The following is a 20,692-nucleotide window of genomic DNA, read 5'->3' as shown; positions in this document are numbered from 1 at the left end:
AACAATAAAATTCAAAACAGAGACAAGCATTTAAACTGTAGTCAGATCATATTGGCACACAGATAAAAAGTCAAAAGCTCTACAGTTCTGAATGATTTTGGTAAAAGTAGCAGCAAAAGCAGTATCAAAACATTCTAAAGGACAGCTATGCCAGCAGAGATAAAAATAAATATAAATCTTAATATTTTTGATGCAGTTTTTTTGGATTTTATTACCTGTTCAGGAACTTGCTCATGTTGTTGTAATCTTTATCAAGCATAAGAACACCGGGCATACTCTCACTATTCACAATGAGACCCACACCAACAAGTGCATCAGCCACATCTGAAATATAAAACAAAAGGAGAAATCGTGATAAAAGAAAATATTTTCACTGACTATCTCATTACTCTTGTCACAAATCAACTTCACAGAGGAAATTTTCATCTTTGGGAATATTATGTGGCCATTACAGCTTTTCAAATAAAGAGCTATATAACACTTTCAAAGCTTTCTATAAACATACTATTAGTCAGGGAGTACGGTAAATGAAAGAGTGAAAAAGCAACATCTCATCGCAGAGGAAACAACATAGAGCAAATTCTCCAATATTTCCATAGTATCCCATATAACAACAAATGTATATGTTAACTAAACGAATGATCATTTCCAATTATAAAAAATAAAAAATTAAAACAAAGAGAATTAAAATAAGTTATACAAGCACTGCTCACGACCAACTCTCACAGCTCTGCTTCTGTCAGTTCTCCTGGATTGCTTAGTTGGCAGAGCACTTGTCTGTAAAAGATACAAGTTCCAGTCTGGCACACAGGTTTAATCTGCCAGGAAGTTTCACTACCATATAGCTCAGCTACCTATAGGGCAGTTATTACAGCTATTTGCATATGACACATATGGCCACGATGACTGATTTTCATCAATTTCTTTAATAGTATGTTTCTAGGTATGCAGCTGAGCCACTGTTCCACTTTTTTTTTGTGCCATATTTCGACAACCAACCCAGACGTTTCATTCAGGTGCTCAAGCTTTGCCGTTATCTGTACTCACTGCCTAGACTACAACCAGACTGTGAACTGTTGTTGATCCTGTGCCACTATTTGCAGATTTTAATAAATTGAGGGCCATACCTCAAGCCTTGTTTAAATTGAAACCACCATTCCTGTTTATTACACTTTCAAAAATATTTATTTCACTACACGCCTTAATTAAGACTGTCTCAAAAACTTGACATTTGCACCATGACAACTGTCTCGCTGCATTTCATTTCACGATTATGTTCGCTCCAGAGCTGATTTGTTTGGTCATTTTAGTTGGGTGTGGCACTGATGCCTCTCGCAAATCCCCTCCATTGTTCTGACAGTCTGCCCATGTAAAATGTGCCACATTCACGTGGAACACAGTTCAAATCTGGCTTTCAGAGAGTAGATTGTCTTTAATATTAAAAATAAGGCTTATCCTCTTTGTTGGTGGGAGCAAAACGCTCTGGAAGGCATGTTTCCATAGTAGTCTATGGATCTTTCCAGATATTGGGCCAGAAATTTAGTTCCTGGCTTCTCTTTTCTACTTCAGTCTTTACCCCTTTCTGATGCATTTTAGACTTTGATCGCAATGCCTACTCAATCGGGCGATCTGAGTAATCTGTCTAAAAGTGTTTGAGCTCTATGAAACAGAGTCTCAGCAATGAATTTCTTTGTGATGGATAGTGATACCAAGTGTGGAGATAAAGAGGTTTTCAATACCCCCCCCCCCCCCCCCCCAACACACACACACTCTCTTCCTCTCCGTGACTCACAGATATGTCCATTTCCTCTAAACTAAGATCCGAGGAAAGAGAGTTTGCCCTTTTTCTCAAGTTCCAACAAGAATTTATATTAGGGACAGATAAAATTTCTTATCTACCTTACTGTTGCCCAATATCCGGAAAGACCAAGTGTATTTTGCTCCTGTCAACACATGTAAAAATCTTCTTTGTAATGTCAAAGCAGGGCTGGGCAAACAATACTTGCTTTCGAACAGACTCACTACTTCCCTATATGCCGAAATGCTCAATACAGTATCGATGTTGCTCGAACAATAATGTGCCATCTGATTCGCATGAGGCTAGTGCAATGGAAAAACAAGAGAATATGATTTAGCCACTACAACAATCTATTTCTCTGCTTGAAATTTGGCAATTTTGTGGAACACAGGACAAAATAACACTAAATCCTATCATATTACTTGTATTCAAACAGATCTGCAATAAAAGTTCTCCCACGTGTATGAATACCATATAAATACATTACCGTAATGTTGTTTTTAAGTAAAGGTAACATTCAAAAGTGGAAATGTTGCCCTTAAAAAAATTATTTCTGGGGACTGTAATGATCTACTAAGTGTGTTGCAAATGAAAAATTCAGTTGCAGTTCACTTATTAGGATACCGGATAAAAATCAGCTTTAGAATATGTTGGTGACATGCGGATGAGACAAGAAGGAACATTAATTCAGAATGAAATGTCTAACAAAGAAAATAAATCATAGTAAACTGTAATTGCTATCACGAGAATAATTTACAGCAGCAAGATCCGTTGTCAAGATAGTATCACACATCAGTAGATGGTGGGACAGGGGAAGTTTGAGAATTGGACTAAATCATAATCGTGATCTTTTCTTTATGTATTAGTTGCCATCGTTAGATATGACTTGCACACTAAAAGATAATGCAGTCTGTATCTCACAGTGGCTCGAGCTCAGCACTACGGAAGGGTTGGAAAACGAAAAGTGGTACCAGCTTGGCTGAGAATTAGTGAGAATTAGACGAATGCGGAGAAGGGAGTAGTGGGTGTCGTGTTGCCAACCATTGGAATCTATAGTCGGTACTTTGGCTTTTCAGGTACATCTACCACATTTAAACTGGTTTGCCTGAATCAATTTGTAGTTAGAACTGAAATGACTAAAACTGGACAAATTCTCAACAGTAGTATTCATTTGCAGAGGAGGGGTAGAAGTCTAGACAGGGGCCAGTGGCATATATGTGTGTGCCGTGCTGCAATGTTGTCCATGCTCACCAGGATGTGACAGGAACAAAAGGGGATGTGTCAGCTGCCAGTTCTATGAAGCCAACGAGAGAGCTGAGAGTAGACAATACGCTTGGAAGCAAGAGACATTGTAACATTCTGACATCAGTATAGAAGCAAAATCTGATATGTATGTGGATAAAGACATCTGTGTTCTCAGGTCCCACAGTAAGCACAACCTCAGAAACCACAATATATTTGGAAGAAGTACAACATATCTGGAAATAACAGCCAAATAAATATTTATGATGATGAAGATATAAATTTCACAGCTCAGGTATTAGAACAACAATTAAAAATCGTGATACCACAGACGTCAGGGTTAATAATAAAAAATGTAGAAAATAAAACAGCCCACAAATTAATATAAACAATTTCTTGTTTATGTTATTTCTCATTGTATTATCAAAATGTTTACAATCCATAAAATGGCATAAATTTAGAATAGGTATAATGTTAACGTTTTAGTCAAATATTTCATACCAATATAACAATTTCTAATTTTGATGAGTGAGAATACGTTAAAAATAATTTTTTCCGAATGCCTCTAGAAAATAAGGGGTCACGTTATAATCAGGATCACTTTATACTTGCACAAATATGGTATTAATAGAGTTACAGGAGGGATACACGGAGGACATGTCAGGAGGCTCATGGTCAGGAATTTTCATCATCTGGCATCCATACCTTGGGTGTATGCTTTTGGAACTGACAAGTTGGATGCCTAAGAATTTCATACAACCAAGACTTTAGGACTGACAGTAATTTAAAAGAAGCAGCAGCTTACACCCTGAAAAACAAAAGTGCACAAAGGACATAGTGGGTGTCGAGAGTCGCACTTACAATTGCCTACAAATAGCACCGCGAATCCGATGACGGTTCACAGCACATTTGAGTCCAGGCAATCAGTACACATAAGGAAATGACTTGCCCCCGAAGAAGACTACTGGGTCAGTTGACGGAGTATTATACATGAAATCACCCCCACTCCACCAAGAGTGTCTTTCCGCCGTCCACCTAACCTTCGTAATCTGTTAGTTCATCCCTATGAAATCCCCAAACCACCTTCCCTACCCTCTGGCTCCTATCCTTGTAACCGCCCCCGGTGTAAAACCTGTCCCATGCACCCTCCCACCACCACCTACTCCAATCCTGTAACCCGGAAGGTGTACACGATCAAAGGCAGAGCCACGTGTGAAAGCACCCACGTGATTTACCAACTGACCTGCCTACACTGTGATGCATTCTATGTGGGAATGACCAGCAACAAACTGTCCATTCGCATGAATGGACACAGGCAGACAGTGTTTGTTGGTAATGAGGATCATCCTGTGGCTAAACATGCCTTGATGCACGGCCAGCACATCTTGGCACAGTGTTACACCGTCCGGGTTATCTGGATACTTCCCACCAACACCAACCTATCCGAACTCTGGAGATCGGAACTTGCTCTTCAATATATCCTCTCTTCCCGTTACCCACCAGGCCTCAATCTCCGCTAATTTCAAGTTGCCACCACTCATACCTCACCTGTCATTCAACAACATCTTTGCCTCTGCACTTCCGCCTCGACTGACATCTCTGCCCAAACTCTTTGTCTTTAAATATGTCTGCTTGTGTCTGTATATGTGTGGATGGATATGTGTGTGTGTGTGTGTGAGCGTATACCCGTCCTTTTTCCCCCTAAGGTAAGTCTTTCCGCTCCCGGGATTGGAATGACTCCTTACCCTCTCCCTTAAAACCCACATCCTTTCGTCTTTCCCTCTCCTTCCCTCTTTCCTGATGAGGCAACAGTTTGTTGCGAAAGCTTGAATTTTGTGTGTATGTTTGTGTTTGTTTGTGTGTCTGTCGACCTGCCAGCACTTTCATTTGGTAAGTCACATCATCTTTGTTTTTAGATATATATTTCCTACGTGGAATGTTTCCCTCTATTATAACCATATATATATATATATATTATATATATATATATATACACACACACAAAGATGATGTGACTTACCAAATGAAAGTGCTGGCAGGTCGACAGACACACAAACAAACACAAACATACACACAAAATTCAAGCTTTCGCAACAAACTGTTGCCTCATCAGGAAAGAGGGAAAGACGAAAGGATGTGGGTTGTAAGGGAGAGGGTAAGGAGTCATTCCAATCCCGGGAGGGGAAAGACTTACCTTAGGGGGAAAAAAGGACAGGTATACACTCGCACACACACACACACACACATATCCATCCACACATTCTCCACGTCCTTTCATCTTTCCCTCTTCTTCCCTCTTTCCTGACGCAGCAACCGTGGGTTGCGAAAGCTTGAAATTTTGTGTGTGTGTTTGTGTGTTTTTTTATTGTGCCTATCTACCAGCACTTTCCCGTTTGGTAAGTCATGGAATCGAGAGAGAGAGAGAGAGAGAGAGAGAGAGAGAGAGAGACTTGCCCTATGCACCCTCCTACCACCCCATATTCCAGCCCTGTAACTGGCAAAGCATGAACTACCGAAGGGAGAGCCACCTGTGAAACGACATGCCACACACCAGCTGTTATGTAAACACTGTTCAGCCTTTTACATCGGCGTGACTACCAACCAGCTATTGGTCAGGATGAAAGGGCATAGGCAGAGGGTGTATACAGGCAACACACAATGTCCTGTTGCAGAGCATGCTGTACAACATGACAGTCATGACATCGGTGCCCATTTGACCACATGCACCATCTGGTTTCTTCCTCCAGACACCAGTTCCTCAGAACTCTGCAGGTAGAAACAAGCACTACACTACAACATGCCCTTGCTTCTCACCACCCACCTGACATTAATTTATGTTAATTCCTTCCATCTCAGCATTTCTTCACAATAACTACACCTTTCTCCACTCCATTTTAGTTTTCTACATCTTACATTTTCCGACATGTCTATTTTCTGCTGCCCCCCCCCCCCCCCTCCCACCTCTGTTACATACAATGCAGTTTTCATTGTTAATAAATGATGAGCTAGCATTGACATAAATGAAAAAGAAAAATGGACTATGGTTTATACAAGATAATGATTACAAGCTAATGATACTACATTTAGCAGTCAAAAGTGGTGACCCCACACACACACACACACACACACACACACACACACACACACACACACACATGATCTACAACTAAATGTCAAGTTTTTGAAACAACGGACAGTTTCCCCATGAAGTAAAATGCATAAAGAAACAACAGACAAGAATACGAGGTGCGGCTAGAAAAAAACTGGAAAAAACATTTATTTACAGTTATTTACAATTTCATGTTATCTCCTTGAATGTACTCTCCTCCTCAGTCTCTACACCGCTCCATACGAATTTTCCACTGTTCATAGCAATACTGCAGATCATTTTCGGTAAGTCCATACATTACTTCCGTCGCTTTTTCTTTTACTGCTTCAACAGTCTCAAATCTAGTTCATGTTGAAACTTTCATGAAGAATCTGCCTAACACTTTCCTTGTCAACTCCTGTTAACTCAGACACTGCTCTGATTGTTAAACGGCGATCTTGTCGAACAAGTTTACCGATTTTTTCAATGTTTGCATCAGTTTTTGCTGACAATGGTCTGCCAGTGCGAGTGTCATCACTGGTGTCTTCGCGGCCATCTTTAAATCGTTTAAACCACTCAAACACTTGTGTTCGCGATAAACAATCATCGCCGTACACTTGTTGTAACATTACAAACGTTTCACTTGCAGATTTTCCTAGTTTGAAACAAAATTTGATGTTAACACGCTGTTCTTTCTGTACACTCAACATTTTCCGACGCACAGACAAAACGTCAACTACTTAAAACAGACGCCATGGGCAGATTGAGTGCAGGAGGCAGATGAAACTCGAGCAGTAGGCGGAGCGAGAGTCACGTGACAGGCCACGCGACTTTCAGCCTTATTGCATTCGTTTTATTGTTTCACCAGTACTAGTCTGGTTTTTTTCTAGCCACACCTCGTATATGCAGCAGAGGAAAATTTTACAGTGGGTTATCCAAAACCACAGGTCAATACAGTCGTATATGTCACAGACAGACATAAAAATTAATACCTTTAAAGAAATCTCCCTTATAGTCCTTTGGTGGAGGTACTAGTGGTGGTTCATAGCCCATTATTGTTTTCATAGTGGCTTCTAGGGCTGATCGACCGTACTTATTGTCAATATTAAATTGAGATAAGTCTCTCGTCTCCGTTGCTCGGCGGTCACCATGAGTTAGTGCTCCCTGCAAAGAATGAACTTTTAAATACAAAGCTATGAATGAAATACTCTTAAGAACACAATATAAACCAGTTTTCAGTCTTTTTTTTTAACATAAAAAAGGATGCGCAATGTTTATAGAGACACAAGCAACAAAACTGGTAAAAATATATAGATCTTTCTAGCTTTTTTATACATATATTTAATATTTGCTGAACTCCAGAATAAAAGCAAGACTGGAGTAACAATAACTTATAACTTACCAAACTCTCCAGCCTCTTGGCCACTATTGAAGCAAATCTTCTTTCCCCAGCCAAATCGGAAATTAAGAAAATGTATTCAGGTGCATTAACTTGATTACTACGGTGTGTTCGACCTAAAAAAAATGAGGAACAACATAAATTTCAATGCATCACCACTGAAGATCGTTAGCAGTTAATCTGATGACAAGAACATGCACCAGTGAACCAAATCTAACCAAATTGTTGTATAGCACGATCGGCACTCCAAGGTAATTCCAGTGTTATATGGACACGTCGCCTCTGATTCCTTGCTCTTCTGTCACTCTGAAGAGAGATACCACTGGAAGCTGCTTCTGATATTATGGCCACATCCTTCTCACCATCCATAAATCTTTGCTTCTCTGAAAACAGAAAAAAAAAATCATCTATGAAGCATCTTTCTGCGTGAACTGTACAGGATGTCAAAAACAGACTTGTTAAAATGGGATTTGACACGTACGAGAACAGATTTGTGCAGATATGACCAACATGTTTCAGTTTTTCAAATAAGCTTGACATACAACACATGATTACATGTAACAGTGGATTACACAGTCCTGGAAACCCTGTACCACTGCTAGAAAGGGAGATGACTAGAGGAATTTTAGATTCATTGACTAGCGTAAATTTCTGTTCCTTTACTTTTGCTGCTTTTTGACTATGAGTGTGCCACATTCACAGTTCCTACAATGTACATACAATAGAAGCCCGATACACCGCACCTGATATATCACAGATTCAGATATAGCATGTATAAAGCATGTCCCCCAAAATAAAATATCATTTATATATATATATATATATATTAAAAAAAAAAAAAAAAAAAAAAAAAAAAAAAAAAAAAAACACACACACACACACACTCACACACACACACACACACACACACACACACACACCGATCTTATTACAGTCTGCATTAGACTTTCTGAGTATAATTTAAAATTGCTACCTATAAGGTCTTTAAACAATAACCAAAATAGATGGATGAAATTAAACCCAACCTTTGGGTTGTTTTATCGACATATCAGGAATGTTGTGGGACAGAAGCTTTGAAGACATATCTTGCAGTTAACATTGTGACACAGTCAACACAGTGACTATGCAACAGTGCTTGACAATCCAACATCATGTGGATCATAAATTATTCATTCACAGTGTAGATTTCTGTGTGTTTGTTAAGATGTCACAGAAACAGAAAGCGTACTCTGTGAGTGATAAACTAAAAATTACCGATTATGTGAAGAGTGGCGGATCTCGAGCAAGTTACCCCATGAATGTGGTGTACCAGAAGGAAGAATCAGGGGATGGGTGAAAGATGAGAATAATCTCAGAAATTTTAAACACAGTTGAAAGTGATGTGGGAACGGACAGAAAAAGGACTAAACAAGGAAAAGACAGTGAACTTGACACATGACTTCATTTGAGGTTTTTAATAATGGGAAATGAAGGCGTGCCACTTTCGGGCCCTAGCTAAAAATTTTCACTTTGATTTACATGGCAACAAAGATTTTATAGCTTCCGACATACAGTTTTCGAGATGGAAATGTCACCATGGAATTCATCAAACGACCACTGAAGGAGAAGCAAGGTCCTGTGACAAGGAATCTGTTTCACAGTTTCCCGCATTCTACAAAAAGTAATGGTAGATAAAAATTTAAATAATAATCAAGTGTATAATTGTGAAGAAATGGCACTTTGTTAGCAGTTGGTTCTGACCAGAACACTCAATTTTTTTAAAAAAAAAAAAGACAAGATCGGTCCGAACATGGATAAAGGCAGAATAACCCTTCTCTGTGCCACAAATAAATCGGGAGCCATAAGTTGAAAGCTTTTTGTACAGGCAAACGTAAAAGTTCACGATGATTTCATGTATGTGAACAAGCTAACATTAAAATTGACTTACAGGCATTCAAAGAATGTTTGGATAACAGGTGACATTTTCACCAATTGGTTTCAAGAACAGTTTGTTCTGTAAGTGAGAAAGCAACTATGGTCACTTATAAGCTGAGAGAAGAAGCTCTACTAAACTTTGAACACTGTCCAGCTCATTTACATGCTGATGTGTTGCAATCAGAAGATGGAAAAATAAAAACTCTGTTTTTGCCAAAAAAACAGAACAGCATTCATTTAGCTTCATGATTAGGGCAGCATATGAGCATTTAAGGCTCATTATCGCCATGAACTGCTCACTTCAACAGTAGCAAGTTCAGATGAGGAAATGGAAATGTACTTGAAATCTGTAAATGTAAATGTCGTTACATTGAAGAAAGTGCAACAGATGAATGTTGTAGAGACATAGATTTTAACAGTATGGATATCTGGTCTGCAAGAGATTTTCTACAGTGCAATATTGATCTCTAAGACTCGAAGTGTTGGGGAGTTATCGACAATGAAGAACTAATTTTGTATATTGTAGATGACAAGGACATTACTGATGCCGTTCAAAACAAGAGTAGTTAAGCTGTCAAGAATTAAGATGACGAAGCTGAAAAAGAAAGTATAGATGATGTCCCCAGTACACATGAAATATTGAATAATATAAATAAAGTGTAAAGTAATTACATGGATGGGGTGACAAAGTCAACCAAACGAAACTGAGTTCTTGCAACTGATGAGCATAAAACAATAGGCACTAAAGAAACTGTATGAAATTATTTGGCAAAGAAAGCTAACTGACCTCTTTAAAGTAGTAGAATAATGACATACTATAAGTAGTTTGCAGGCAGTGTTGTAAATAATCATACTGTATTTGACAGTTTACTTTATACACCGTACTGAAACTTGTGTTATTGTTTGGTCAACGTTCGAGCAAAGTTCATCTAATTACAGTACTCCATTTGGTAAGTTTCTGAAATGTTTTACTTCTAATGTTCTTTAAATTTAAATATTGTATACTACAGCATGTATAATATTGCATGATGTGTTAACTTTCCATGCGTAGTTTGTCATTACATGGCTGACTACTCTCGATATGAAGCTGGTATACTATAACATGGGAGTAAAGCGTGGACCCCAACAGCCGCATTATATTGGGCTTCTATTGTGTTTTCTTCTCTCTCCCCCTCTCTTTTAAGGAAGAACAGTAGAACACAATGTACTACACCCCCCCCCCCCCCCAAATCCCACCCCATTTGTTTCCTGTCAGACAATGTTGGAATTAGTGTAACTTCAATGGACAGATAAAACAATCTATGAACAAAGTGGCAGCAAGAGAAAACACACATAAATGATATGGAAATGTGCAAGATTTTGGAGCCAGTGTCTCCTTCTTCCAGCAGAAGGGTCAAAAGGGAAAGGAAGAGGTATGAAAGAAATGGACTGGTGAGGTTTAAGAAATGGGGAGAACTACTGAAAAGTCATCAGCGGAGACTTACTAGTTGGGGTGAGAAGGAGAGACTGAATGTTGGGGGCTGCACGGATATGATTTGAAAAACCAAGAGTTTAGAGATTGAAGGCAGGGTACTAAGTGAGACAGAGATTACTGAAAACATCATGCAAGTGTTCATAGGCGTAGAAAGCGAAGTGCATTGTAAATGGTAGACACATGAGGGAGGCTAGGAAAAAATAGACAGGTTGGAAAAATAAAATGTATAGAAAACTAAAAGAGAATAAAAAAATTATAATTTCTGAAAAGAAATGTTGAGACCACAGGAATTTCAGCCAGGTGGCTGACAAGAACCAAACATGTTGTACTGCCAGTTCCCACCTGAGGAGTACATGGTTCACGAGGAGCAATTCAGATGGGCATGTGTGGTGAAACGAGCACTATGGTCACAACCACTATGTTGTAGATCGTACTCTGCAACAGAATGTTGTAAGTTGCCAGTATACATCCTCTGAGTATGCCCACTTATCATACTTGTTAACTTGGTGGTAGTCATACCAATGTAGAAGGCCAGACTGTTTATGTAACAGCTGGTACATGAAATGTGCAGTTTCACAGGTGGCTCTCCTTTTGATAATATATGATTTGCCACCTACGGGGTGGTACTGGTGATGGTAGGAGGGTGCGTGAGGGCAAGTCTTACAATTGGCACGACCACAAGAGTTAGAACCAGAGGGCAGGGAAAAGTGTACGGAAAAAGCACAAGGTTGGACCAGGATACTGCAGAGATTTGGGACCGGGGGGGATGAAAAGCTGTTCTAGGTGAGAGGGTAGAGAAATTTCAAAGTTTTAGTTTGGGAAATCGTCATAAATATCTTTTATTTATTTAAGATGTACTAGATTAAGTACCTGCCTCTATTTAGTAATTTCTATTGGAGGTATTTGTTGGGATTCATGCTCTGACATTAATTGACAATTATTATCACGAAGCAACACATACGACAAGAAACAATACAACAAGAGGAAAATCAGCATTCGTAATTTTAAGTTATGATGCAAAATATGGTGTTCAAGGGTGAGTAACTGTATGATATTAACTCTTGCAGTGGGCAAAATGACAGGCAGAATGGACCCCATTCTGGGGCATGATTTTAGGAAGTCATAGCCTTGTTTAAGTAGCTCTTTAAAATATTCAAGACCACAACAGTATTGGGTGACAAGAATTGTACTAAGTTGTTTCTTGGAGGGATCAGCAATGCCATGATTGTATGTGATGTTGAGGGAAATCTACTTTTGAACTAGACTGGGTGGGTAGTTGCATATAGTGAAGGCTAAGGTGAAAATGGTGGTGTATTGCTGTAAAGAGTCTGCATCTGAACAAATATGTTGGTCTCAATTCCCAAGGCTGTATGGAAGGCACTGTCTGACATGGAAAGCGTGGTAACTGTCAAAATGTAAGTACTGTTCTTTGTTAGGGGATTTAATGTGAACAGAAGTATGTAGTTGACCTTCAGTGGGGATGAGGCCAATGTCAAGGAAAGTGGCATGGAATTCGGAATAGGGCTATGTGCAATTTAATTGGGATAAGGTATTTTAGAGATCCCTAAACTTTGAACAGGTCAGTATCACCACAAGTTCATGTGGCAAACATATTACTGATTTATCTAAACCAGACCAGAGGCTGAAGATTTATGTATGACTTAAAAATTTGCACTGTATCTGTTGTCCAGCCCCAAGACCATATTAACCATTTTATTGTGTAAAATTAATGCAATATGACAGAAGGAGATAATCATTAACAACATAAACGATTTTTTCCTGGTCACATGTCTACGTATACACTGTAAAAATTACTGCAAAACTGCACGTTTTGCATAACACTAAAAATACTCTTAAGACTTGGCAGAGGACTCTGATCATAATGTTAGACAAAATTACGGAACTCAAACTGTTTTCTTGTATGATTTGGTTTTCTCATGTGTGGGTAACAGTGCTGGAATATTGTGACTATTTAAAAATAAAAAATTATTAATATGTTCACTGAATTGTTGTCTTGTAAATCGCATAATCAGAAGCGTGTTAAGTTCCTTTCTTTCTAAAATTTTCAGTATAAATTGACAAATTTTTATTACAGTTACAATTGATTACAAAATTCACGGTAGATGGCTGTTTAATTCAACTGAGAGACTCTGAATTGGTGTTATTACACTGCTCCCATTGAAAATTGATTCTCAGAAATAAGAAAAATATTTGTAGAAGCAACAATAAAAAAAATGGAAAATCCAAAATATATGTGGTTTCTTGATTATGAAATAAAAAGGAGTATGGGATTTTATCAAGTTCTATCAAAGCAGCTGATATAAATTAAGAACAACAAACCTGTCAAGTTCAGAGTTTCTAGAGGAACATCAACTTCTGACCGTGATTCGTACTGAATACCATCTTCAGTCTGTACAACACGACCCTTCCGACCAGTCATCTGTAAATAAAACACAAACACATTAAATTCACAATCAGGTTTATACACAATGTAATCGACAGTGCTACAAAAGGCATGGTGGAACTGCAACTGTGCACTACAACCTTAATAATAAATGCACCCCGACAGTAGCTACAAGAGCACATTTACTGGAAGCATCACCGAGTAGATGATAGAGGAGCAGGAAACGTTAGCTTTGTCATCCAGTTGCAGATAAATGGGACACGCACAATGTGTTTCATGTCAAGCAGCAATTATTTTAACAGCTGAGGCCTTTGTAAAGTTCTAACAACACCCTCTGTGACTACCATGTCTACAACACAGCTAACACTTGAACATGATAATTTTAGACTCTCCAATTGATTGAGGATTAGAAAGCCAAGAGCTTCAGAAAATGTGGTGCTTATATTAACAACAGCTTCTGAGCCACCATTTTAAGCAATTTACAGTCGAACTGCAGAAAAAGAAACCATACTGTTGGAAAGTAGTTACTTAACATGCGTATGGAATCCAAATGTGATCATGTGATGGCATCATGAAACCATCAGCAACAAGTAGTAACAAATGTACATGCACAATACATCATAATTAATACTCCACTTTTGCAATACATGATAAAGCTTTGGAACACACGATTGCTCATATCTGAGTGCTGACTCAATATTGCCAATTAGTCTGTTAATTACAGTTTATAAATTTTAATATAGGTTCCAACAACCCTCTCATACCTTGTTCCTGCCCTGATTTTCATATTTAAAAAATGTGCAGCTGGCTGGTTCAGAGACCGTTTTAAACTGTAGGTGCTTCTATAACTGTCTGGATAAGTCAAGATCCAAATAGGATACAGCACCAGCTTGAAAAAGCACTGCAGTGTCCGAACTTTCTGGTTAATAACAGTTTTATACGTAAACATAAAACAGTGTGATGCAAACTCTACAAGCCATACAAAAGTATCACACCCACCAGACTAAACCTCAAATAATTAAAAAAAATCATAAATGAAGTATTGTTGAAACGTTCTGAAATCTTCAAATAATACCTCGAAATGCTAGAGTAGATGTCACAGATGACATAATGAAAAATATCAAGAAATCCCAATCACAGCTTAATGGCTTGGTTTTTGGTAATTGGGTGTGATCTGGGGAGAAACAAAGCTGGCATTGCAGTTGAAGTTGGAGAAATAGATGGATGAATTCCAGAAATACAACATCAAAATACTTGAAGTCAAAATCATTGTAATGGCAGTGAACAAGTTAGGCTGACCAGCTAACCTTTGTAATTACCCCCTGGAAAATGTGAAAACTTCACATGCCTTGGAAGTGTAATTTCTCGAGTCAATCTAACCATAAAAGAGCTTTCGCAACAAACTGTTGCCTCATCAGGAAAGAAGGAAGGAGAGGGAAAGACAAAAGGATGTGGGTTTTAAGGGAGAGGGTAAGGAGTCATTCCAATCCCGGGAGCGGAAAGAATTACCTTAAGGGGAAAAAATGACGGGTATACACTCGCACACACACACATATCCATCCACACATATACAGACACAAGCAGACATATTTCAATAATTGAAATATGTCTGCTTGTGTCTGTATATGTGTGGATGGATATGTTTGCAATTTTATTCACAATAAAGAAAATCATGCACCTTAGTAACATACTGTTTTTCCTTAATAATGACTGTGGTTTTCATTTTATCTGCTAGGACTAAGATTAACTTGTTATATTAAAAAGTTTCTGTAGTATTATTCAAAATAACATTCTCTTTTTGGTATCTTCGGATTACTTTGATTTTTGGAATTTTGACGAGTATTAGTGCCCTGTGTAACTCTACTGAAAGCGGTACCTACATCATTTCTTTGGGCTGCAGAACCCCATCTAAAGCGAGCACCAAATGTACGATTAAAGAGTCTATTTGGCATTGTGACTTTAAGCTGGTTAGTATTGTGATCTAATCTTTTGTTAAGAAGTTGTATTTCTTTATCGTTAAAGTTGATTTCGGCCATGGTACTTATGTGTGGAGAAAATTTAAAATCACATTCAGTACCAAGAGGTGGAGTTCTACAGCAGACAATAGATTGCAATTTCTGAATATTTTTTATAACGGATGTACAGAATTTTATCCCTCAGCTGAACAATACGTTCATCTACAAGTTCTTAGATGCCATCGAACACTCGACTACTTACTATCCAGAAAGTTGTAAATGGACCAGATACATTTAACTATCAATTCTGTCCTTTTTAGCATATGAGATGTGTATCTTGCTATGTACACAGAAGAATATGATTCTGCATGCAGAGGGCTTAGTAGAGATACATATTTATTGAAGATAAGCTTTATGTAGTATGGGATGTCCTGTTCCTCAGGCACTCTTTGTTAAGAAAGAACAGTATGTTACTGAACTGCGTATTTGTATTTTTTTTATTGACAATAAAATTGTAAACGCAAATTTGTTCCCATTTCTAAATTTTTAGCAAGTTTGAAAACAAAATTCTAAAACAACAAAGTTTTTTACCCAATTCTTTGCTCAAGAGAACACTAATACCAAAGAATCCTTCCACACTAGAGCTCAGAGCAGTTACAAACATCCTCAAAGATAATTTTCCAGTGTGTCTGATTGTGAATGTAAAAAATGGAATTAGGTACCAATCTGAAAACATATGACAACATATTTAAATAAGTACTAAAAACGTCCTGTACAATATAACATCCACAATAGGGAGCATTTCATTTCTGATCTGTCACAGGTATCTATTCCATCAGGTATGTATTTCTCTTGATATGAAAAACATGTACTCTAACATTACAATCAACCAGGTTCAGGAAACCATAGCCAGTATTTTACAGACTTATGCTGGAAAATCCTCTTGATGAAATAGATGACGTTACAAGTGCTAGACCTAGTCTTAAAATATAATTATTTTAAATCTGAAGATCAAAATTATCTCCAAAATCAGGGACTTGGTGTGGATTGACTCCTGGCTTGGCATCGTGTTTTGCTAATATTTACAAGACTTGACTTCGAAGTTTCTTTATGACAATTTCTGCAAACCATTCACTACCAACACAGTTATACACAAGACGTCTAACCATCTGCAAAAATATAAAAACAAAAAACACTACATTTAGGTCATTCTTGTACCGACTCCACAGTGTACCGCTTTTGCAGGAAGCCTTTGAATGGGAATGCAAAGTCATCCAATATGTTGCCTGATCAAATAGTTACAGTACTCACTATGTTAATAACATTAATACGGGAATTCTAAAAAAAATCTATCCATCCTGTTGCTTCACAAGGAAAGACTGGTGTGTCTACAACTCTTTTATCTGCGAAGTAGAGCAACAAGGAACTAAGCTATCATAAAATTCCATAATTTGTTAAATTATCACAGTGAATGGGAAAGCAACTTAAGGAGGAAAACATTGTTATGGCAATTTTTATTAGTAAAAATGAAGAGGGCCAAATACAGATATAAAAAACATTCTAATTTTAAGTAGTACAAGGGGATAGTTGCCTACTCAATTACCTGCCATGATTATCTACCTAAGTATATTGGATAAACTTGCTGTGGTTTTGATGTATGCTTGAAAGAGCATTTAAGTTTTACCAACTACAAGACTGCCATTACTTCGTATTTGTGTGAAACAGGACACTTAATTTCTAGTATGGAGAATAATTTAAAAACCTTATTTAAGGAAAATGAAGCACACACTTTCAATGTTGTGGTCAAAGTGTAGATTATGTGATCTTTGAAGCAACTGTGCACCCACAACTTGAAGAAGCTAACTGAAATGGAACACCATAGAATTTTGGTTAATTTCTATTGCCGGAACTTGCCTAACTGACTACCTTCAGTGGAGATGCTGAGTCGCGATATGCACAATAAAAAGATTCACATAATCATAGCTTTCGGCCATTAAGGCCTCTGTCAGCAGTAGACACACACACACACACACACACACACACACACACACACACACACACACACACACACACACACACTCAAGCGCAACTTGCACACACGTTTGCAGTCGCAGAGAGCTGAAACTACACTGTGTAGTTTCAGCTCTCTGAGACTGCAGACGTGTGTGCAAGTTGTGCTTGCACGCGTGTGTGTGTGTGTGTGTGTGTGTGTGTGTGTGTGTGTGTGTGTGTGTGTGGGCGCGCGCGCGCATGTGTGTGTATGTGTGTCTACTGCTGACAAAGCCTTAATGGCCGAAAGCTAAGTATCTCCGCTATATGGTGAGTAGCAACTTTCCTTTTCTCGTATTGTTACATTCCATCCTGGATTTTCCATTGTTTGACTACCTTCATGTTATGCACACCAGGTGTGTGGTGTCGGTTTAACACCTGCTTAGTATAGTGACAGTAAACGATTTTATTGTACATATTTTTAAATAAATTTTTTATGTTAAGGAAATATACTTTATTCATGTTATTTATACTCCTTATTCACTTACTTAACCATCACAGTGCTTTTGATCCACCACTTTCTATTACAACATGATTTATATTTACCATTAAATCCTATAATAAGATTCCCAATTTTCAGTTGTTTACCACGTAAACTCATTTTCTCCTTACCCTGCAGTGTCTTGTGCATGTCTAGTTTGCCTTCACACCACACCTGCTTGGCCCACATTCCGTTTCTATTGGTATCTGTAAGTTACCTCTTGTACTATGTGACTTTTGCATGATACCATACAAGATGAACTCTCAATAGCCTGATGCAAGAACCTATCACCAGACGACCATGTCAAATTTTCGTAGTTTTGTCCCCATTATTGCAGTACATTTTTACAGGTGTGTTTCCATCATGACTTTTCTTATGAACTCATCCCAGTTAACAAGTTTTTGCCTGTTGCCACATTTTCTCCCTATTTATGCTCGACTACAGTCATTACAAAAATAAATCTGTTGTTCATGTTTGTCTGTAGGTGGTCTACATGAGTTATGGTTTTATCCACCGGGCGGTGGTCTTTTAAGTGCAACTACAGTGCTCTTTTAATGTGGACTGCATTTGAGGACATCTTATTAAATGAAGCCAACATTTTAGACCTCGAGTCTATTATAACACAGCTTTGGTTAAGGACATCTTTCACTACACTGTATCCATTAACACTGTACTGCCCTTGATATTTTACTTTGTAGTGATTTGCTCTTGTTCGCTAGATATTTTATTGATGCATGAAATCCGGCACTTTTGAAATTTACTTTACAATGTATTAATTCCAAGTTAAGTCATTTTATTATCAATCTTTTAAGATATTATGCAATTAATTAGTTTACAACTTGGAATGTTGGGACATTCTTTCTAGCTTGCAGTGAAAAACTGAAAGTAAAAATCTGTTCTTTTATCACACGATTATAACAGCATTTTATAAAAACACTTCTCTTATTCAATACAGAGTATTACCTGAACATGCACCTATAAACACATGAAACCGGACGTGTTGCTTAATAAAGGAACATTACACAGCTAATGCAGCCTTGCAGAATTTTCAATCATTTTCTAAAAAAATTTTAAGTTTTTTTTTTGTTTTTTTTTTTTAGATTATTTTGGAGAATGTTTGGAAATTTATTTACAGTAACAATGTATAATCTATGTTGTGGTTGCCCTAACTACAAAACAGTCTTGATAATAATAATAATCATTATATGATCTGTTTACCTCTGCAACATTCTCTGGGCCACCCAACTCATCAATAAGCTGGTCTAGGGTGTTAGGTGGCAACTTATCACCAAGTTCCTCTATCTGTCGCAAGAGGTCTTCTTTCATGCTGCAAGCTCTCTCAATGGCATCCCTTGGAGGTGGAGGAGGACGACCACCACCTCCACTGGCGTCACCGTTACGTTTCCCTTTGTGCGTCTTGCGTGAGAAGAGAGAGTTGATTTTGTCCTGTGTCGACTGCCGCTTCTTTGGAGCCTTATGCTTCTTACCTTTCTTTTTGCGCCGATCCCAGGGATCTAGTGAAGGAAAATATCTATTTCAAATAGACACTACATATCTTTAACACACGGTATACTGCTAAATGTAAGTGTTATTTATCCGAAGCTATCCGTAACATGTAGGCAGACCTTCTTGTTAGCATTTTAATTTTTTACTTTCGCATTTAACATAGTAAAATGCTATGGAGCAGCTGAACATTTAGCCCGAGTTTAAACTGTATGCCTAAGAAAAACTGCAACTTAAACACCAGTCTTTCATAAACAATTCTCTTCTAATTGAGGAATCTGAGCTACAGACTTAGTGGAAGATCCATTTTCCACCAGTTTCTGCCCACTTCTTCTTTTCATTAAGACTGTTCCAACAAACAGACACAATTTGAATTATGAGAAATACGCCTTGCAGACGGACAATCAAAACATTGACCACATACCTAACAAAAGAGTGAACTGAATTCTGATACCAAAAGGAGCATCTTCCACAAGTGTGCATGCATTTAAGTTCAGTGACACACTACTGAAACATTTGCTTTTTCTTAACATTTATTAAGATTTGTACAACAAAGCATCTCTCTTACACCGTATGTTTATTATCATTTTTATTACTTTTTCAGGGTTATTTTCATGCGGGAATATCACAGTAAACACATTTTTATTTTTATATTTTTTGACACCATCACACGAACATTTCACTGGCCATTATGTTTTGACCAGCCAGTGGTCATCTGCAGGCTCTCTGTAGGTAAGAGGAGTAAACAGAAGAATCATTGTATAATCTATCAAATCTGCCAAATAATTAGGCCTATCTACAAAATGATAAAAAAAAATGAATAAAATCATATCTAAAGGCACACACTACAAGCAGTTTCCACTGTACTGTTGATAATTCTGAAGGCAACAATAGTTAGAGATAGAGGTTTTGTAAGTGTAGTGAAATAATCTCTTTATCTGTTCTGCGGAAAGAACTTCTAATTTGGCAGATTTTAGAGTTACATTCACAGGTGTAATGTGAGATGATTCTTTAAACAATTTTTTAAACTTAAAAATCTAAAAATGCAGTGTGAGGAGTACATTCACATCTAGGTGATGCTGCTTTTGTCATGACATAAAGCTGTACATTTTAACATCTGCTTTGCTTACCACTCACTGATGTCTGTTGCACCATATTCCTGACACCCCAACAGAGCCTGGTAGTCATCTGCAGTATCCAACTGCCATGTGCTGTCCACTCCGGCCTGTAGTGCTGCGAGGAGCTGTGCTCTAACACCAACCCACTGAGGCACATGCAGTGCCACCTAGACGTCAGTGCACACCTCACACTAATTTTTATTGACAAACATAAATGCAACCATTTTTTTTTATTTTCTACATCACCTTGCAGAAATAAAATAACCT

General features: G+C 37.9%; 1 protein-coding gene across 2 annotated transcripts in view; it reads right to left on the bottom strand.

The window, feature by feature from the left end:
- LOC124711125 (protein strawberry notch) overlaps positions 1 to 20,692 on the bottom strand; it is a 265,197-nt gene that overhangs the window by 89,078 nt on the left and 155,427 nt on the right. For both annotated transcript variants that reach the window (XM_047241011.1, XM_047241013.1), the window contains 6 exons: positions 19,023 to 19,318; positions 13,256 to 13,355; positions 7,746 to 7,910; positions 7,531 to 7,643; positions 7,121 to 7,292; positions 216 to 324 (listed from right to left, as the gene is read on the bottom strand). In XM_047241011.1, coding sequence (XP_047096967.1) covers positions 216 to 324; positions 7,121 to 7,292; positions 7,531 to 7,643; positions 7,746 to 7,910; positions 13,256 to 13,355; positions 19,023 to 19,318 — 955 coding nt within the window. The remainder of the gene's footprint in view (positions 1 to 215; positions 325 to 7,120; positions 7,293 to 7,530; positions 7,644 to 7,745; positions 7,911 to 13,255; positions 13,356 to 19,022; positions 19,319 to 20,692) is intronic.

The sequence above is a fragment of the Schistocerca piceifrons genome, chromosome 8, assembly GCF_021461385.2.
Source record: "Schistocerca piceifrons isolate TAMUIC-IGC-003096 chromosome 8, iqSchPice1.1, whole genome shotgun sequence".
Taxonomy (NCBI): Eukaryota; Metazoa; Arthropoda; class Insecta; order Orthoptera; family Acrididae; genus Schistocerca; species Schistocerca piceifrons.
This window is presented reverse-complemented; position numbering and strand designations above follow the sequence as displayed.